The 21,615-nt window shown below is 46.8% G+C and overlaps 1 protein-coding gene across 4 annotated transcripts in view; it reads left to right on the top strand.

The window, feature by feature from the left end:
* Positions 1-21,007, top strand: part of CORO1C (coronin 1C) — a 76,755-nt gene extending 55,748 nt beyond the window's left edge. For all 4 annotated transcript variants that reach the window (XM_086348458.1, XM_086348459.1, XM_086348460.1 and 1 more), the window contains exons 4-11: positions 6,606-6,735; positions 10,419-10,600; positions 12,326-12,445; positions 13,314-13,418; positions 14,784-14,929; positions 17,132-17,189; positions 17,291-17,536; positions 18,602-21,007. In XM_086348458.1, coding sequence (XP_086204584.1) covers positions 6,606-6,735; positions 10,419-10,600; positions 12,326-12,445; positions 13,314-13,418; positions 14,784-14,929; positions 17,132-17,189; positions 17,291-17,536; positions 18,602-18,721 — 1,107 coding nt within the window. In that variant the 3' untranslated portion in view covers positions 18,722-21,007. The remainder of the gene's footprint in view (positions 1-6,605; positions 6,736-10,418; positions 10,601-12,325; positions 12,446-13,313; positions 13,419-14,783; positions 14,930-17,131; positions 17,190-17,290; positions 17,537-18,601) is intronic.
* Positions 21,008-21,615: the final 608 nt, after the last annotated feature.

Here is a 21,615-nt window from a genome sequence, read left to right on the forward strand (position 1 = left end):
TTTTAGCTCCAAGAAAATAACCACACCTTATATAATACAAAGAGCAGCCAAGGTAGGTGTAGTGAATTGTGTCGATTCAACTCTGTCCCTTATCTGCAAACACAGATGCAAAGACCAGCTGTCCAGACAGCGGGGCCACCTGGCTGGCTCCTTCAGAGTCTGGGAGAGGGGATGTTCCTGCAGAGGAGCACTCTTACGTGTCTTCACCTGGAGGCTCTGATGGTCCCAGATGAGGAGGCTTAAATGGCCACTGTTCTCTTTTCCCAAATCAGTCTTAACATTCCTGTGGGCATCAACAGTGATCAGCTCCCTAGTTTAGACAGTTTTGCGTCTGTTGTAAATTTTCCTGTTGTGGGCTTTGCCTTGAAATAAAGGTGGAAGTGACGTGGTTGGTGATGAGAGCGCATTCCCCAGGGCTCCAGCCCCTCTCAGTCATCCAGCAGGACTTGTTATTTCCATTCTGTCCAGATTGCATCTGGGCCGTCGGCCAAGTGGCTATTCCTTGGCACGTTGGAACCCCTCTCTCAGTGCTTGGTTTTCTGAAGACCAGCGTTGTTCTCGGTGTCATGGTTCGTGAGGGGTGTCCTGACTCTGCATCCTGCCCGTGGGGGTGGTTGGAAGGTAGCTTCTGCGGGGGGTCTGCTACTCTGCAGGGGCTGCGGTCTCAGCCTCTCCCTGTCCCTTCAGATCAGCGCTTTCCTTCATTCTGCCTTTGGAGTTGATTTCTTCTGCATTTAAAAAACGCGGCCTTTGAGGGGAATCCTTTTTGTGGCTGTAACTCCAGTAGCTGGCCCAGTAGCAAGTTCATGACGGGTAATTAAAGCAGAGAAGCGGTGTCTGGAAACACTTTGTGTTTGCTTTAAATTTGCGCTGTGTTTGAGAAATAAAACCGTCAAACAGATACACTTTAAAATGACTGCTTTGAGAGAAATCCGCTTTTCTTAATTTTCCTCACTTTTTTCCTGTTAGAACTGTTCTCTGGACCTGTCCTTTTTCATATTCAGAAATTCACGTGGGAAAAGGAGGCCAGTGATACAGTCATTCCTGAACAGGGGCTTAAAGTTGTTTTTTTCCAGAACCATGTTGGCTTTTCACCCACTGATTCACTTTTTTGTCTGGAAGCCCTAAAGACTGATGGCATTTTTACCCCCTTTCTTTCAAAACGAAACAAGATAAAACATTGCCTTAGTAATGTATCATCCACACAGAAAATGCCAGGAATACACAGTATTATTTTAAAAAAGGAAAAAAGCCAGGAGGTGAGGGGATAGCTTGTAGTGGCTGCCAGGCTGAATGCCCGCTGAGGGTTCAGCAGAGGGTGTCTGATGCCTCTCTTCCTCTCTGCTCCCCGAGTATGTGTCTGGAAGAGCGAGTGGTATTAGAGTCCTTGCCGTGGCCACAGAACACAGAGAAGCTAACGGACCAGCCTGGAGATCAGAGCTGATCTCATTTGTGCTAATTGGCCCAGGCATGAACTAGAGCTTTCACACATGTGATATCTTGGACATAAATTAGGCAGTTAGGTAAAGGGCTGAATTAATTTGAAGACAAATTAATTTCATTGCCAAGAATCCTGCTGTTGAGACTTAAAATTACATATTGGGGTCATAAGGGTCACAGTTACCAACAAGAAGAAGAATCATGAACATAGATCCTTTTATTTTGCCGGGCACCGTGTGAAGCCTTCACGTGGTGCTTATTTTAATCACTGTTAACAGCGCAGTGAGGCAGGAGCGTGTCCCATTTTACTACTCAGGAAGCCCAGGCCCAAGAGAGGTGACATTTTGTCAAAGGTCACTCCGTTCGCAGTAGTTCACCTTTGGGTGGTGCTTGGGGGTGCTTGGGGGCGCAGAATGTTTCCACGTGTTGACCTTTCCAGTTACCCTCAGAGGGTAGAGCTGCTGCTGTCCCTTGAATCAAACAAGGAAATCGAGGCTCCAGGAAGTGAAGCCCCTTCTTCATGCTGACGTGGCCACTTAGCGTCCCAGCTCTGGCGGAGACCTGGCCTCTGACATCCTGGCCCGCGGCCACACCAGGCTGCGTCCCGGGTCGTGCGCAGGGAAACTAAACATAGGCTGAATGAGACTCCCGCGACCTCTCCAGTCCAAACTGGAAGGCCGTTGTGGCTGCAGCAGGGAGCCCAGCAAAGGGCAGAGAGCCACGTGCCAGCGGGCCTGTGAGCCAGCTCAGCGGGCACCGAGCAGGGCTGTGTCCACTTCATGTGCAAGGACCTACAGGTGTGCCAGGCCTTTCCCGAGTCCACCTTCCTCCCTGCAGAGGCTGGAGGGCTGCTGTCTTCATGTCTCCTCGCACAGGAGTTCCCGTCACTGTCCCCTCCTGCTGGGGCTCTCCTACCAGTGTTATCTTTTTACTCTGCTGTCTCTCAGCCCCTCAGCCAGCCTCTTTGGAGCATCTACTCTTTAGAAAATTGCTCCCTACAGCTGTTTTCTTTTGAAACTAGATCCTTGATTTCCTTCCTTCCCTCTCCCCTTCCTTCTTTCCTGCTTCCGCCTATCACCTAACTCCTATTCATCCTTAGAGGTGTCTCCTCAGGGAATCTTCCTGGATGTACCAGACTCAGGTGGCAGGAAGGCAACCTCGTGACACTTAATTTTCACTCCACTTAGCTTACACCAGTGTCGTGTTGGTAATGTAGACTCTGGTTTCCTAGTGAAAAAGACAAGTAATAAGTACAGCTAACACTTACCCAGAGCCTGCCTTAGGCCAGGCATTGTTCTGAGTGCTTTAGATTGCTGTTGTCACATTGGTCTCCAGACAACCCCAGTGAGAGCAAATTCCTTATTATTCCCATTTTATAGGCGAGGAAGCTTGAGGTCCAGATAGGTTAGGTGAATGTCCCCAAGGTCATACAGCTGATATGTAGAATTAGGATATTCCACATCCCTGCACTGTACTGGGGGCACTGACTGTGTGTCAGGCACTGTTCCAGGACTTTCTTAATTCGTTTAGTCCTTACGGCACTAAATGAAGTCTGACGCTTCCCTGCGCTGAGCCCTTTGACCATCAATGTAAGAGGCCTGGGCTGGAGTGGAACCAAGATCTGCTTGGTTCCTGAGCCCATGCTCCAGCTGTCTGCTTGACTTTGCTGTCTTTTGCTTTCAGTCTCATAGACTGACCACTCTGCTTTGTTAAGACTGTAAACCCCTTGAGAGCAAGATCTAAGCTTAGTTGCCCTTCCCCTCCTTGCCTGGTAATGGGCGTGTGTTATGGTGGCTACTCAAGGAAAATGCTCTTGAGTGAGTGACCGAGATAGTAAGATGGGTTAGGTGTCTGCGTGAAATGCATAAGCCTTGTTGACGGAACCGTGAGGTCTGCCAAAAGTGAGATAAAGAAGGGACAAAGAATTTCCTCATTTTTAAAAGTATATAGTAAATATTATGCTCCATCACTAAAATCTCCTTGCCATCCAAAGAAAAGATGGATGAAGAAGCTTGAGAAAGAAGAGGTGAAGTCCTGTTATGAGCTCTCATGTTTAAGACAGGAAATGCTGATTATATCCAAAGCCACCCATCACTCCACGCCTCATTAGGGATTTTGAAAATGCACTATTTAATCGGGGTCAGTCAGGCACTGAAGGTTTTACGATCCTTGTGGGAAAACCCGGCAGCCCGCGGTCACAGTGCCACCTGGAGACAGCATATGGAATTACATGCTTTCTGTCCCAAGCCTGGTCAGAATTCATTTTGCAAAATGCATTTCCTGTTGAGTCATTGAAGTCCCACTTCCTAATTGTTTCTGTGCTGACTTCGTGCTTTGATTAAATCAGTACGTGTTTTCTGTTCAAAATTTCTGTCCTGCTTTACATTCAAATAGCCAAGTTCAATGTGGAGCTGTTTTACTGATCATAAACCCTTGAATAAAAACAGGGGAAAGCAAACAGATAACACTGGAGGGTAGCAGACACCCACACTCCAGGAGAGGGGCCGCAGGCCAGAGTCTGTTCTGTCCGGAGGAGAGAAGCCTGGTCTGGGTGAGGGGTGAGAAGGAGCAAGGTCGACCCCCCTTGCCTTCCCATGCTGGTTCACATCTGCCTTAAAGCCCGCTGACTGATGGAGCATTCAGGGAAATTAGGTGGTTTCTTAAGCCATCAGAAGGCGGGTTTATGGATAATCCCGTAATTCACGACTTACCTGCAGTCCTCAGACTGGCACCCTTTTTGCTCTGATTCTTTGCAGGACAACAGCCGAGCTGAACCTTAACCACTCCTAATCCAGACTCTGCCTCCGCTAAGCGATTGAAAACACACAGTTGTTTGTCTCCTCCTTAAAAACTCCCAACAAAGGAAAATTCTATTTCTCACTTGTTCCACTGTTGAGCATGATTTTTTCCACTGGCAAGTTCTAAATTTGTTATGAACTAGTTGCATAAACTCTTTTATGGTAGAAGATGTACTTAATACAGAAGAAAATAATTGTTTTAATCTTTAACCTTTTCAAAAGCTTAAATGTTACTTAATATCTGGTTTTAACAGCTTTATTGAGATTTAATTTACATGTAGCTCACCCATTTAAAGTGTACAATTCAATGGTCTTTAGTATATTCACAGATATGTGCCACTTATCACCACAGACAATTTTAGAATGTTTCCACCACCTCAGAAAGAAACCCCATGTTCTAAGCTGTTGCACATGCACACATACACCCCCAGCACTAAGCAACCACTAATATACTTTCTGCCTGGGGAGTTCCGTGGACAGAGGGGCCTGGTGGGCTGCTGTCCATGGGGTTGCACAGAGTCAGACACGACTGAAGCAATTTAGTAATATACTTTCTGCCTCTATAGATTTTCCTTTCTAGACATCTCATATGCATGAATCCTACAGTAGGTGGGTTGTCATCACTGGCTTCTTTTACTTAGCCTGACATGGTCAAGCTTCCTCCACACTGTAGCATCTGTCAGTGCGTGCGTGCTCAGTTGTGTCCGACTCTGCAATCCCATGGACTGAAAAGCCTGGCAGGTTCCTCTGTCCATGGCATTTTTCCAGGCAAAAATACTGGAGTGAATTGCCATTTCCTCCTCCAGGGAATCTTCCCCACCCAGGGATCAAACCTGCATCGACAGGCGAATTCTTTACCACTGAACCCGCAGGGAAGCCCAGTGTGTCAGAACTTCATCCTTTCTTTGGTCATATATTCCTTTGTGTTTCACATTTCTTGTATTCATTTGTCAGTTGCTGGACATTTGGGTTGTTTCTACTTTTTGGCTATGATGAATAATAATAGGTGTATGGTGCAAAACATATATTTTCCTTTCTCTTGGGTAGATACCTAGAAGTGGAATTGCTGGGTCATAGAGTAACTTTGTGCTTAATCTTTTGGTGAATTTCTAAACTGTTGCCCAAAGCAGCTGCACTATTTTTCATTCTAGCCAGCAGTGTATGAGGGCTCTGAATTCTCTACATCCTCCCCAGTACTTGCTGGTATATGTCCTTTTATTCCAGACTTGTAGTGGGTGTGAAGTGACGTGTTACTGTGCTTTTGATTTGTGTTTCCCTGGTGGCTCATAATGTTGAGCAGCTCTTCATGTGCCTTTTTGCCATCTGTATATCTTCCTTGAAGAAATATTTAGATTTCTTGCTCATTTAAAAAATGGGATTATTTTTCTTTTCTTATTGCGTTCTTTTGGAGCAGGCAATGGCACCCCACTCCAGTACTCCTGCCTGGAAAATCCCATGGGTGGAGGAGCCTGGTGGGCTGCAATCCATGGGGTCGCTGAGGGTCGGACACGACTGAGCGACTTCACTTTCCCTTTTCACTTTCATGCATTGGAGAAGGAAATGGCAACCCACGCCAGTGTTCTTGCCTGGAGAATCCCAGGGACGGGGGAGCCTGGTGGGCTGCCGTCTCTGGGGTCGCACAGAGTCGGACACAACTGACGTGACTTAGCAGCAGCAGCATTGTGTTCTTTATATGGTCTAGATAAAAGTTGTTTTTCAGATATATGACATAAATTATTTTCTCTCATTCTGTGGGTTGTCTTGTCCCTTTCTTGATAGTATCCTTTGAAACACAAAAGTTTTTAATTTTGATGAAGTCCAATTAAGGTTTTTCTTTTGTGAGAACATTTCTTCAGTACATGTTACAAAACTATTAGGTATCTTTTTATTTTCCCAATGTAAAATTATAGAAAATATGATGTTTGAAAAACTATGCTGCCGCCCAAGAACCTTTGGGATAGAGTTTGCTTTCCCCTCAAGACCATGGGCTCACCTAGGGGTTTTCACCCCAGTGCTGCTTTTCGTGGGTGCTTGCTTCAGTCATTTTGTATTTTTCTTTCAATTTTTTGGTATGCGTCTAACTGGAGAGTTTTTAACTTAACAGTGAATGTAAAATAAAATCTCCACTAATAGTAAATAAAAGCCAGAGAGGTCTAACATTTTTAGAGCTTATGGATATTTTGCTCTTTGTTATCCTACTCCATTTGAAGAACAGCTGTTCGTGTTTCACCACATTCTGCCTTTCATCCAGAGACCACCGTGCGTTCTGTTTACTCACAGCGAGGCTTCCCACAGGATGCTCACAGTAAATGTGATAACAAAAGCCGACCTCTTTCATGTGGATCACCTTTCTTCCTCTTCCAACAGGTATGGCAGATCCCAGAAAACGGACTCACCCTTTCCCTGACTGAGCCCGTGGTCATCTTAGAAGGCCACTCAAAGAGAGTTGGCATCGTAGCCTGGCACCCGACGGCCCGCAACGTGCTTCTCAGCGCAGGTAGGAGCTGAGCGGCCTCTGCTTTCCCCTCCCCGTCACTCCCCACGGCCCCGTGTGGAGGGAGCAATAGATACGTTCCAACTGTGCTGGCGGCTGTGAAATCAGAAGAACCCAGAGTGGGGTGTAGGTGTCCCCCAACCCGTGTGTGCACTCGCGCGCCCGTGTGTGTGTGTCTGTTAAGGCCGCTTGGGCAGATCCAGTGGAAGTGTGGACTTCTTGTCTAGAAGCAGGACGGACATGCGCTCCCTTAGTGCGTCTAGCACTTTGTGGCTCTGGTGAATCTCAGCAGTCAACGGTTCCTGCGGGGGCTCCCACAGCCCTCGGTTGTAGTTACTCCTGCTGTGCTAGAAGGAGCCCGAGTAGGAGTCAGCAGCTCTGGCATTGCTGCCGATGTTGGGGTGATCTTGTTAGTTAAATGGGGCTCCCATAGCCCTCGGTTGTAGTTACTCCTGCTGTGCTAGAAGGAGCCTGAGTAGGAGTCAGGAGCTCTGGTATTGCTGCTGATGTTGGGGTGATCTTGTTAGTTAAATATGCCCTCTCCTTTTAAAAATACTTCCATGTTTCTCCTTGTAGTCCATGTATATTACAGAGAATATATATAAACAAAAAGGAGAAAGTAAAAATCACTTATAACCCCATCACCCAGAGGAAACATCATTATTACCCCATTTTGATGTTTCCAAAAGATATTTCTGTGTGCATAAATGATTTTACATACAAAGAAGGTTCAGACTCTTTCACGTGACCTGCTTTCTGCACTTGCTGGTACACTGTGGTCCTTTTCATACATACTGTATGATATTTTTAATGACTCCATTAATAGTCCATTGTCTGGATACCTCTGTTTATTTAGTTAGTCCTCTGTTTTTGGACATGGAGGTGGTTTCTGCTTTTTCACTGTTGAACAGCACTGCAGTGAATCTTGTGACCAAGTCCTAGTTGTTCCCTACTGCTTTCCCACTTGTATAGTTTCCAAGTTTCATCTTAAAGAAATCTTCTTCTTTGTTCAAAAATATGAGCGTTTATCTACTATCATAGAAGCAGTACAAAGGACAGGAAGGAGCTTTGTTGGGTGATGGAAATGTTCTAGATCTCGCCTGTGATAGTAGCTAGATGAGTATATATGTCTGTCAAAACTTAACCAATGTATACTTAAAATGAGTGCCTTGTATGCAAACTGTACCTTAAAAAAATTGGCTTATTAAAAATGCAGTGTTAATGTTAGCGGTAGAACTTTAAAGTCTTTCACTTTATCAGTAAAAAAGAGGGGAGAAGTCCAGTTTTTAACTAGAAATGAAAGGTATTTATAATATAGTGAGTTAATTTAAAAATCTAATGCCTGGTGCCTATTGAAACCAAGAACTACTTTTAAAAAAAAAAAAGGTTCTGTTTTTTAAAATCACAATTGACTATAACTGGGAAGCCTTCCAGTGTTTAACTCAGAACCTCAGTCTGATAAGGAGAGAAAACAATTCCAAAGGTGGAATTCCATCATGGAAAATACCCTACTGCCTGCCTCATCGAGGTCAGACCTAGGCTATCATCGGCAGACCAAGCCCAGTCTCCCTTGTACAGGCTGAGGAGAATGGTTGATTGCAGCGTTGTGCATATTTTAAGACTATATGATCCATCCACAGTGGCTGGAGTCACTTATTTGCCTGTGATGAAGGAGGAAGAGGACAGGTCAAGTCTCCATCCCAGAATTTAGTTCCAACTCTTCATACTGTTGTGCAGCTTTTTCACCCATTTCCTACTTCTAAAGAAATGGGAATAGCAGACCACCTGACCTGCCTCTTGAGAAACCTGTATGCAAGTCAGGAAGCAACAGTTAGAACTGGACATGGAACAAGACTGGTTCCAAATAGGAAAAGGAGGACGTCAAGGCTGTATATTGTCACCCTGCTTACTTAACTTATGTGCAGAGTACATCATGAGAAACGCTGGGCTGGAGGAAGCACAAGCTGGAATCAAGATTGCCGGGAGAAATATCAGTAACCTCAGATATGCAGATGACACCACCCTTATGGCAGAAAGTGAAGAAGAACTAAAGAGCCTCTTGATGAAAGTGAAAGAGGAGAGTGAAAAAGTTGGCTTAAAGCTCAACATTCAGAAAACGAAGATCATGGCATCCGGTCCCATCTCTTCATGGCAAATAGATGGGGAAACAGTGAAAACAGTGGCTGACTTCATTTTGGGGGGCTTCAAAATCACTGCAGATGGCGATTGCAGCCATGAAATTAAAAGACACTTGCTCCTTGGAAGGAAAATTATGACCACTCTAGACAGCATATTAAAAAGCAGAGACATTACTTTGTCAAAAAGGTCCATCTAGTCAAGACTATGATTTTTCCAGTAGTCATGTATGGATGTGAGAGTTGGACTATAAAGAAAGCTGAGCACCAAAGAATTGATGCTTTTGAACTGTGGTGTTGGAGAAGACTCTTGAGAGTCCCTTGGATGGCAAGGAGATCCAACCAGTCCGTCCTAAAGGAGATCAATCCTGGGTGTTCATTGGAAGGACTGATGTTGAAGCTGAAACTCCAATATTTTGGCCCCCTGATGCGAAGAGCTGACTCATTTGAAAAGACCCTGATGCTGGGAAAGATTGAGGGCAGGAGCAGAAGGGGATGACAGAGGATGAGATGGTTGGATGGCATCACCAACTCAATGGACATGAGTTTGGGTAGACTCCGGGAGTTGGTGATGGACAGGGAGGCCTGGCGTGTTGCAATTCATGGGGTTGCCAAGAGTCGGACACAACTGAGTGAATTGACTGAACCCTTAGGTAACTTAGCTGTCCTGGTTATCAGTAGCTAATTTTTGTAAGTGTTTGCAGAATTGGCTTATTGACAGGAGTTTCGCCTTCAGGATGTCCATCCTTTATGTTGCTTCCTCCTTGTGCTAATGTCCTGGAAGCAGCAAATGGTGCCTCTTGGGGCTTCGGGGACAGGGGGCTGACCATGGAGGGAAGGTGGGTTGATGAGCTGAGGGGCTGTGGCTCAGTTGACCTGTGGCCTCTTCGGGGATCAGGTTCTGAATGTATGTGCCTATTTGATGGCAGTTTGTGCTTCTCAAACCAGGCCAGTCTTGGCCTATTTTTCTCTCCTTTTTGAAAATAAAAATCTGCTATGAGGAGATGGCTGGGCATTTCCGTTCACTTATTGTAATTTATATGCTTTGGTCCAAGACCATGTCTTACAGCACCATTGATTGCAGTAACCTCCTATCCAGTCTTTGTCTTGAGCCTCCTAAACCGTTATTTAAACCCTTTATTTTTAGTTTCTCCGGAAAAGAAAGAAGTTGTATTCGTTCTGATGCATGTTTTACTAGAAAAGGAAACTTACAGTCACTCAGGGTCCACCAGCCCAGTTAACTCTATTTAAAAAAAAATAGGATTCCATTTTCCTGCAGTTCTTTGTTTTTGTTTGCTTGGTATTCTTGTTTGTTTCACATGAACTCAGACTTAACAAGCTGTATTTTTCCTTTACCATGTTTCTTTTACACAAATCTGTTTTTTCTTTGGTCATTTCAGGTTTTGACTCCTGACAAGTGGGGCTTCTTATAATTAGCATCTTCATTTCAATACATATGTGTGTTTATCCTCCCTGTGCTTATGATTTTCACAGATGTGTTGTTGTGCAGGCGTTTCTCATCCCTGAGGGTGTGGTTGTGCTTGCTTGCAGGCTGTGATAATGCCATCATCATCTGGAACGTGGGGACAGGGGAAGCCCTGATAAACTTGGACGACATGCATTCAGACATGATTTACAATGTCAGCTGGAACCGGAACGGCAGTCTGATCTGCACAGCCTCCAAAGACAAGAAAGTGAGAGTAATCGATCCGAGGAAACAGGAGATTGTTGCTGTAAGTATTCTTAGGGCAACAGCCCCTGTATTTGTAGTGCTCCAGTGGGTGAGAGCTTTCTGCTTTTTAACACAGACCAGAGAGTCTGGGCTGCAAGTGCACGGGCCCTTGCTGTATACAGAGACCCAACTGTGAATCAGAAAGGGCTTGTCCGGGCTTCTGTCTCCCAGGCGCCCTTCTCTTCAGAGCTGTGCATGTGCAGCTTTTACCCAAGCCTTCCTGGTAAGACTTCCCTGGTGGCTCAGATGGTAAAGCGTCTGCCTACAATGTGGGAGACCTGGGTTCAGTCCCTGGGTCGGGAAGATCTCCTGGAGAAGGAAATGGCAACCCACTCCAGAATTCTTGCCTGGAAAATTCCATGGGTGGAGGAGCCTCGTAGGCTGCAGTCCATGGGGTCACAAGGAGTCGGACACGACTGAGCGACTTCACTTTCTTTCTTTCACTTTCTCCCTCTCAGTTGGCAACCATTTCTCACAGAGAGACGATTGAGAATTTGCAAGTCTAGGGCTTCCCTAGTGGCTCAGTGGTGAAGAATCCACCTGCCAATGCAGGAGACATGGGCTCAATCCCGAATCTGGGAAGAGCCCACATGCTATGGGTCAGCTAAGCCCATACACGACAACTGTGGAGCCCGTGCTCTAGAGCCCGAGACCGCAGTGCTGAAGCCCAAGCACCCACGAGCCCATGCTCCTCCACAAGGGAAGCCGCCGCAGTGAGAAGCCTGCGCAGCGCACCTAGAGAGCAGCCTCCACTCCCCACAGCCAGAGAAGGCCCGCACGCAACAACAAAGACCTAGCACGGCCCGAAATAATAAGTAATAAGTAAATAAAGTGAAAAGAAATTAAGTTGAAGATACAGTATCACCCTTAAAAAAACAGACTTGGCAAGTCTAGATCAGCTAACCCACAGAGTTTTAACTGCATGCTGGCCTGGGACTGCAGGTAGCTCAGTGGATTCCTTCCCCTGCTCCTCAGTTGGTTGGTAAAGGGCCTGATGATGCCGAGCGTTCTTCCCACAGCGCAGCATCCTCGGTCCTGCCCTCTGAGCCAGGCCTCCACAAAATCACACATTACGACAGAGATGGACAGTCAGGCCTTCAGTCACTTCTCCCCTACTCCGTGCCCCATCACAGCCCTGTTCTGAGAAGGTAGCTCTTGCCCAGCATTGCTTTTTATGAGTCAGGCGACAGGCGTGGCTGGTGCTTATCAAGGCCCTGTGCGTGTGGTTTCTCCACTAGAACCTTCCATAGGGCAGAGCTGGTGGGCTCCCATTGAACAGATGAGGCCAAGGAAGGGGTTAACCAGACTCAACTTCCTGTCCCATGAAATTGCTGGACGCCATAGTGTATATCCACCTTTAGGTTATTATCATACTTTTGAGAAACAAATGTTTGGCAGAACCCTTTCACGTGTTTTTACAGAGGCTGGACTGGAGTTGGTAGCAGGGGCTGGTGGAAGGGCTGAGCCTTTCAGTCCAGGCCTGGCGTGCTTGCTCGCCAGCCGAGGGGCCTCAGGCAGCTCCCTCGGTGCCTCTGTTTCCTCCTCCTTTAGGGAGGGGAGGTGGTCAGTACTGACGTGCACGTGTGCACACACAGGTGCGCACACACAGTCACACCTTTGATGTGAGTGGCATGTGGGGTGTAGCTGGGTTCACTGAGCCCCCGCCCTCCCTCACTTTTCCTTCCTGCAGTCTATGTGTAAAGTGCTTCTTTGCTTTCTCACCCAGGAGAAGGAGAAAGCACATGAAGGAGCCCGACCCATGAGAGCCATCTTCCTGGCTGACGGCAATGTCTTCACCACTGGCTTCAGTCGCATGAGCGAGCGGCAGCTGGCTCTCTGGAACCCGGTATGTACCATCGCGGCCCTGCTACCGCTTCGCAGCCTCGAGCTCTCCCTTTTCTGAGCGCGCCTTGAGATGGGTCAGTAGATGATAGGGTTCTTGGTGTCATATGCTGAACTCCCGCTTGTCTTAAATTGGATGTGACGTTCTCCTCCTCACTGGAGACTCACTGCTGAGTGTATTTTAAAAGTACATTCTTGATGCTCCAAGGAGTCCATGTTTACTGTTGTTTTTCGAAAGAATGCATGAAGAATCCAGGGTTTTAGACTTGGGAAATAGGTTCTAAACTTAGTTAAAATGTTTCCTAAAGAACGTGATCAAACGTCTAAATCAAAATAGTCATGCTTGGGAAAGTGTTCATGGCAGCACAAGTGGGAAGAGAGTACTGAACTGCATGTGTGGTCTGACCCCGCTGCGTGTGCTTGTGTGCCGGAGGGGAGCAGCCAAAGCAGTCGTTGCCCCACACCGGACCGTGGGATTATGGTGTATGCAATGACTTTTCCTATACCTTTTAGCTTTCTAAAGAATATGAGTTTTTTTTTTTTAACTAGAAAAAAGTACTTTAAAAAGAAAGTAGTCACAGAAGAGATGGACTCTCTCATCTCTCATGGGATCACACTGATGGGCGCAGTAATTATGCAGTCAAGTCAACACACTTCAGTGAGCTGGATCACATATGGTATTCTCATTAGTAATTACACATATGAATATTACATGTGTGTTCTTTAAACTTTCATTATTATAGGGAAATGGCTAACTTAGAGATGAAAGAATGTACCATCTTATGAAAATTCATCTTTTAAAATGTGTGTGTATGTACGTGTGTTTGTGTGTGTATACATATATGTGAGTGTGTATATATATATACTTCCAGAAAAATATGGAGGAACCAATTGCTCTTCATGAAATGGACACTAGCAATGGGGTTTTGCTACCTTTCTACGACCCCGACACCAGTATCATTTACTTATGTGGCAAGGTAAGCAGTAATTTTCCTGTTTGATCTTAAATTTAATCCTGTAAGAAGAAAAGTTTATTCTTCAAAGCTTTAGTAGATGGGCAGTTGTATAGAGCGCTTTGTAGATGCGTGCTTTTGATGGCCTCAGAGACTCTCCAGAGGGTTCTCACTCCTGGAGTTCTGTGTTAAGAGCCAGGCCTTGGATTATGTAGCCCGACTCAAGTGTCAGAGGTGACAGTCATTACAGGAAGACCCCACACGAAACTCGGAACCCCTTTCTGCTGCCTGATGATCTCTGCCTGACTAAAGTGTTGGTAGCTGTATCTTCATTACTGTTACATCATTTTAGAAAGTGGTGACCTCAGCATCCCTTCTTTTTTTGTAGGCTCAATAATCATGTAGAATTTTTGTAGTTGAAGTAATTGAATTAATAAAAATAAATCTGTTGATGTGTTCCCTTCCCCAAACCTGTCAGATAGTCCCTCACTGGGTGAAGCTGGGGGTGTCTTATTATTACGTCTGGTTCACAACTGATGGAGTGAGCTGCAGACCTGCTTGACATTTTTATAGGTCAGTTAGAAACTGACATCTTGTCTGTTTCCTTGAAAGTTGTATTTGCGATGTTAACAGCAGCCATAGACCTCATCGTCAGCCAGATGTTACTAGCATTGGGTGGAAAGTTATTGTGAGTATGTAAAAGCAGTGTGTGCTTAGCTTGTCTTCATTGCTTTAGATAGTTATGTCATTGAAACAGATGGAGATCATGGGAAAGGAGAGGAGGGTGGAGTACTGCCCAGCTCTTTATCTCTTCTTCCACAGACCTCTTCTCTCCCCTCTGCCAGGCAGGACTGCCTTCATTCTCAGTTTCATGTAACTGCATGATAGTTATTTATACTCAGGCTAGTGTACTCAGGTCTTCAAAAAAACTCTGGACCATCTACGCAAAATGATCACAGAACCTGACAGATTGCAGTGAGATAGCATTCCAATCTGAAGTTAAAGGGTGCTCGCTGAAACTAATGTTTCTTCAGTAGAGAAATCTTACTTCTTCTCCTGTTGTCTGGTGTTAGTGCCCTCAGACCTGTGCCATGAAGGAATGTTAAAATCATTCCTTTGGGCGATGAACCTTTCCTCCCCGACTCTGCCTCGGTGTCAGACACAGCACAGGACAGTCAGAGCCCTCAAGAAGAGGCCGTTTTGAGGGCATGCTAGCCTTGCACGAGTGAGGGTTTGCCCTGCCAGAAAGTGAAACCATCTGAGGCCAAGCCTCCTACGGGGAGGAAGAGGTCAGCGCTGTAGTGGAGTCCCAACCAGCACTGAGTTCAGGGAGGAGTGAGACGCCCACCTAAGCCAGGTGTTTTGGCTCACGTCTCCTGTTTCTTGTAGGGCGACAGCAGTATCCGCTACTTCGAGATCACGGACGAATCCCCTTATGTCCACTACCTCAACACATTCAGCAGCAAGGAGCCTCAGAGGGGGATGGGCTACATGCCTAAGAGGGGACTCGATGTCAACAAATGTGAGATTGCCAGGTAAAAGAATCGGTATTGGAGAGCATTTAGAAGGCTTACACCATCTGTGTTCTGGGAGAGCTTGTGATTGTGCTGTGCCCAGTCTTTCTGCCTGTGTGTGTGCAGTAGAATCTTAGAACTAGTGTCTCATTTACTTCTTAGAAACATGGGATTTGAGAGCAAGAAGGAACCATTCAAAATCATTTAATCCAACTGTGCCCTCCCCGTCCTCCAGATTATAAACTTGAAATACAGCAGTTAAGTGGCTTTGCTGGGGTGACTCACACCCTGATTTAGTGAAATCTTTGTCTCTTGTCTTGAGGCTGCAGCTGCGGCCAGTGTCCCTTGGCAGGCAACCAGGGAGCCTGTCCCCAGGATGGAACTGAGGGGTGGTTTTCCTGCCCTGTGAGGGGACCTGCCAGGTTCCTAACTGGCTCATGGACCTCATGGATCTGAAACTAGACAAGCAGAGATCCATAGTGGGCGTTAGGTTAGTTGGCTTAGGAAGCTCATCTATGTTGTGTAACATCTGCTTCTCTCTACTACTCTGTGGAGTTTTTAAAAATGCATATTCCATGATGCTAGTGACTTTCCTAAGGGGCAGGCTTTTTTTCTCAGTACCAACCGACTGCTGGCCATTTTGAACAACAGAATAACTAGCACAACATTATCAGACATATGATCATACCACACATCTTTATAACACTGCATTTACATGGACATTTTTCTAAGTGTGCTAAGCTGGTCACACAGATAACTGACACATCTTTAAAAATAAAAGAAATTTTTATGAGCCCATTTTTATATAATCACCGCACAGTTGTTTTTTTTTTAAAAAATATTTCAACTATACTATTAAATACTTCAATTATAGCTAGAATAATGAAGCTGTCGCAAATACTTCTAAATTGCAGTTTTATTAAAGTAATCAAAATGTGGTTCAAGGACTTCCCCAGTGGTTAAAACTCTGTGCTTCCACTGCAGGAGCCACGAGTTCGATCCCTGGCCAGGGAAACAGGCGTGCTGTCCAGGGCAGCCAGAAGCAAAACGTGGTTCAAAACAGACTGAATCTGAACTTTAAATTTACATTCAGGATTTGGGAATGGGTTTACTCTACTGTCATCTAAAAGTTTGAAGAGACCATAGTCAGCCCTTGGAATTTGCACGTTCTGAATCTGTGGATTAAAAATACTGAGGGGAAAAAGTTCCAGAGAGTTGCAGAAAGCAAAACTCGAATCTGCGGCATGTGGGACACGATTTACACCCAGCGTTTACGTCACCCTAGGTGTCGTAAGTCATCTAGAATGATTTAGACTGTAAAGTGATGTGCCATTTTGTATAAAGGACTTGAGAGCGTCCTTGGATTCCCATGTTTTGGGGCGTCCTGGACCCATCCCCCGTGGATACCGAGGAGCGACCGTTTAAGTGGGTCAGTCAGGACGCCTCCTGTTTACTGTTTCTGGGGTGTTGGTTGCGTGTGGGGCACTGTGTTAACCACACGGCCCAGGTCCCCTTTCCACATGGTGAGGTGGGTGCTGGTGTACCCCCTTCATGAATGAGGAGCTCAAGGCCGGCTGAGATGGACACAAGCCCCGGGCTGGGAGTGGAGCTGGCCATCCAGCTCAGGCCTGTCTTCCTACCACTGAGCTGACTGCACAGGTTTGGGGCTTGGTGTTCCTACTCTTCTCACGCTCTGAATAATTCCAGATTTTTCTTGAGTGTTACCCCTGATGTGGTTTGCTCAGATGCCAACATTTAATTCCTAGGATTGTTTTCATTTCCTTTTTAAAAACCCTGTTTATACCTACGAATGTTCAACCACTTCATGTTGGCGGAAGACCTGGCATCCAGGTCGTGGAGACTCTCAGAGTGGTGGGTGTTCGTTGTCTTCTGGCTGTCAACCTGGTAGTTTTCTCACAGGCGGTTCCTCATTGGTGATGTTAACCATTTCCTCACAGCTCGTCAGCCCCCGATAAGTGGCACTTGACTGTCACCGTAGCGCACGGCCTCTGCTCCTAGTTCACGGCCCTGTCCGCCGTTCCCCGGCATAGCTCCTCCCACTTCCCCTTCCTCCTCTGTGGATGGGAACACTGAGTTCTCCCTGCTCACCAGGATTTGTCAGATGAGGCGATGGGCAAACGCAGCATGTACAAGAGTGCTTACTAAGCCTGTTACTTGGCCTGTTTCACTTAATACAACTTTGCCTTTATCTCTCTTTTGAAGATTCTTCAAACTTCACGAGAGAAAGTGTGAGCCTATTATCATGACTGTCCCCAGAAAGGTAAGTGCCCAGTTGTCTAGGTGATCTGTGTTTAAAAAGAATTTTAAGCATTCCACACCTTTCTTCCTCACCTGTGAGTTTCTCTTCTGTGTGTCATGTAGTCTGACCTTTTCCAAGATGACCTGTACCCCGACACGGCAGGGCCTGAGGCGGCCCTGGAGGCAGAAGAGTGGTTCGAGGGGAAGAATGCCGATCCACTCCTCATCTCTCTGAAGGACGGATACATCCCTGGAAAAAACAGGGACCTCAAGGTGGTCAAGAAGAACATTCTGGACAGCAAGCCCACAGCAAACAAGAAGTGCGACCTGATCAGCATCCCCAAGAAGACCGCAGATGCGGCCAGTGGGGTAAGGACCGCCCGGCCTGGGGGAGTGGGCTGTCCGGGCCTGGTCCTTCCAGAGGCGCCTGCCAGCCCTGGGCCTCTGCAAGTACTGTCCCCACCAGGCAGGCAGGGTTCAGCTGTGATAACAGGCGCTATCTGTAGGAACTACCTTGACCACATGGCATTTATGGGTTTGATTCTTTTAGTTCTTTTTTTATGATGACTGGAATAGAAGTCAGCCTGTTACTGTTGTTGGGGACAGGAGGTCCCGGAAGGAAGGTCCCTGAAGGAAGGAGTGGTGAGAGAGTGTAGGAGTTGCTGGGTGTTCAAGTGATGGAGTGAGTGGGACTTAGAGGCTGAGATGACCCTGGGTATCTTAGCAAGAGTCATGTCAGGGAGCAGAGGCTGGCAGTGAAGACCTGTGTGGCCCTGGGGAGGGCAGGGGCAAGCCAGGGAGGGGAGGGAGTGGGGCGTCAGCAGGCTGTGGAAGGGAGTTCTGGGGGCCAGGAGGGCCGGGCGTTGTCGATGACGAGAGGAGTGGCAAGCAGAGGACAGGTGCCCTCAGGCTGTGGCCAAGGAGGCTGCTTGAGGCACCGTGACTTTGGAGACAGCAGGGTTTCCTCCCGAAGAATCGGCTCCACGAGGGAGAAACTCAGGCTCTTAGAGGAGCCACAGGGCAGGGGATGTCATTCCCAGGAAGGACCTTCCGCAGGAGCTGATGGGTGCTCGGCAGCCTCTAGAAGGTCACCCTCACCCTGGCCCCATAGAGGGTGTTCCTGCTTGAGGAGGGTGACGGGGCTGTCTAGAATGTGGGGCAGCCTTGCAGGGTTCAGTCTCTTCTGACAGCTTAACTGTATCCCAAGAGTCCATCCAGGCAGGTGCACAGGTGAGGGGCCAGGAGCCATGATGCACAGTTGCTTTGCTGTGGGGTCAGGGGAACTGGCCAGCGCTCATTGCGTTCCTACGAGGCCCAGCCTGCGACCTGCTACTTCCAAGGAGAACATCCCGTTCACGCCCCATACGTGCTGCCTGTGCTGGACTTCGCTGCCTTTAGTCACCCTCTCCCCTCCCCCCTTTTTTGTTTCCTTAGCAAAATGAAGCCAAGTTGGATGAGATTTTAAAAGAGATCAAATCTATAAAAGACACAATCTGCAATCAAGACGAGCGTATTTCCAAGTTAGAACAGCAGATGGCGAAGATCGCAGCTTGAAGGTCCACCCCACCCCCCAGATGGGAGCAGGAAGGCGTGGTCCCGGGGAGGGCGAAGGGAGGCACTGCCTTTGGAGACATTCCATTTCAGATCTGTCGACCAGCGACAGGCCACGTTCCAGTAAGAACTCAATTCGTCTCCCAAATTTGCAGAAACAAAATGTGATTTAAAAGCTGAGCTTTTTACCAGAAAACTTTTTTTGATGTTTTAAGTGTTATGTGACTTGTGAACTTCTAAAAGACAAAAGTGCTACTTTGAGAATCCCAGATATTCTGAATTTTAGAAACCCAACCAATTCTGATTCAGTGTCCTGCCCAAGCACCTTTTTTTTCCTTTCTATTTTTTTTTTTTTTTTTTTTACAAACAGGGACCAATGCCACATTGCTTTTTATATTTCTTTTTTTTTTAATGTTGCCAAAACCAAAAGTAGCTTTTTTTTTCCTTTATATTTTGCTACTTTGCAGTATTTGTGTGTGGGTTTTTTTTTTTTTCCTTTAATTTGAAAGGGACAGCACTGTGTATGTTTATAAACTAAATGAAGATAAGATATTATTTTGTATAAACATTCATCTGAGAACAGAGCCGTAGCCACACGGTGCTGACTTCTCTGCAGCACAAACCTGGTCATCTTAATGACTGTACAAAAGGAAGACTTGAAAGATCACGTGGATTCGTATTCCCACCCTTCCCCTCCCATTGAGTCTTCTGGTCCAAAAAAAAAAAAGGCTCATATTGAATCATTTTCTTTCTCTTTTCTAGAAATTGGGTGGTTGTACCAGAATGGAATTTTGCTTCTTGGTTATCCTGTGCTTCAGATGATTATAATCTAACCTAAACTAGCATGTGTTTCTGCGGTTTTGTTACACACATAGAATCTATGGCCTTCATCCCTTTTGATGTCATATTTCAGGTTTTGGTCAATACTTGACAAGGGTGTCCAGGACAAGGAGCCACACATGCTGTGGAGTGTTCCTTCTTGTCAATTTCAGCAGCTTACCCAAGGTTAGACGGGACACAGACTAGGGAGCCCAGAGGGGAGTGTTCGCCCTGCGTGTCGCCTTGTGTGATCCTCTGCTTTCCCGCTTGTCCTGTGCTGGACAGCTTACCACCCCCACCCCCCCGCCAGCATCCCTGAAGCTCCTGCCCTTCCTTTCTCCCTTCTTCTGTATGTAGCTCTCCCTCTCAGGGCTTCCCTCCTCTTGCGTTTCGGTCCTAACTGCATTCTGCTGAGCTGCGGCCAGAGGGTGCTGTTGAATACCGAGACTGAGAAGGGCCAAGAAGGAAGCAGACGTCTGCTGTAGCTTTGATGGTGTCGCTTGTCCTTGTGCGCCCTCTACATAAACTCACCCACGCCCCCTGCAGCGGCTCCAAGGCTGCGTCCAAACCCAGAGGCTGCCTAGTCCTGGGCCAGACACTGAGCTTCCAGGCCTGCCCCGCTCCTGGGTTAGCAGGAACCCCTCTCCATTTCCATTTTCTCAGAGCGCATGCCTGAGAAAAAAAAGGTGTAAGGAGCCCTTTTAGAAGAGCTGAGCGATGGAATAGGAATTGTGTCATGCCTTTGGGACCACGGTGGGGACGCTTGCATGTGTGCCTGTGGGCGTGGGGCCGGGACGGGACTGGCTGGAATAATTTGTGAGCAGGGGGCCAGGCTGAGGCAGAGTGTGGTGTCGGTGGGTTGGGCCACGTGTGCAAGCTGTCCATGTGTCCACGTAGAAAAGGTACCATGTTCTTAGCCAACCCTGGGATTGCTATCTCCACAGTTTCAGGGTATTTGAATGTTTGGTGTGGTTTTGTGTGTACGTGTGTGCTTTAAATACTCAAGTGGATAATGAGATATAAAGAAAACAATAATTACAGTGGTTTATATTCAAGCCTGTATGTGTTTCTTTATCAACACAATCTGCTGAAGACCTTCATTATTAAGATTCAGAAATGTTCTAAGGTTCTGATACCCAATTAATTAAGTGAGCAAAATTGTTGTTGGTGGTGAAACACCATAGGGAATATGGCTTGGAGACATAAGGAGGCAGGAGCCAGTTATTCTGACCTGAATGTGTAGCTTATGGCTTATTTAATGAACGGATTCCCCACCAGGCTCAGAGTTGGTGTTTGACGCTCTGTGGGTTATTTTTCTTGTTTTGTCTTTTTTCTTTTTTTAAATCCGAGCTATCCGAGAGAAGACCCAGTGAATTACTCCTAGATCGGCTCTTATAGAGCAGGCATCGTATTCTGTCGAAACACTTGCTTCCATTTTAAAAGATAAAAGAAAAAAAATTGATTACAAAACGGTGTCCGTGTTTATTTCACACGTCCGCTGTCTTTGAGGCAGTGAGTGCCTTGCTGCCTGACACAGTGTCTCTGACTCAGCGGAACCACCCCCCACCCCCCACCCCCGCCTTTTTTGGAGGGTAAGTATGGGGCATGTATGAGTGGGCCCCCTGGCTCTGGAGGTGGAGTGGGGTTCAGAACCCATCTCCAGCCTTCCCCAGGGGTGGATCTGGGGCAGACTGCCTAGTCTTGCTGAGCCCCTTGTGGTGAAGGAGGGACGAGGGTTCAGGTGAGAGAAATATAAGCTGTGTCTGGTCACCCAAGGAGCCCCCCGCACAGCTACCACAGTTCCTCTGACGAGCTGATTCCCTGGGAATCAGGGCTTAGGAAAGCGTCTCTTTCTTGTAGAAGCCCAGTACCCTTGGTTTGACTGTGATTTTTATTCCAACAAAAGGTTTTCAAGGTCATTTGAATTTCGTGGTCCTCTCTTAGCTCCCCTTTCTACACTGAAAGCATTATCCTGTGACATTTCCGTGATCACAGCAAAGAATTTCCCACTGTTTGATTTCTCTAAATGTCTGTGACTACGATGACCCATTGGCACGAAGCCTCCCCTCCTCAAATTC

Source organism: Bos grunniens, chromosome 17 (genome assembly GCF_055505025.1).
Source record: "Bos grunniens cultivar Pamir isolate PY7600 chromosome 17, Bosgru_T2T1.0, whole genome shotgun sequence".
In the NCBI taxonomy this organism is placed as follows: domain Eukaryota; kingdom Metazoa; phylum Chordata; class Mammalia; order Artiodactyla; family Bovidae; genus Bos; species Bos grunniens.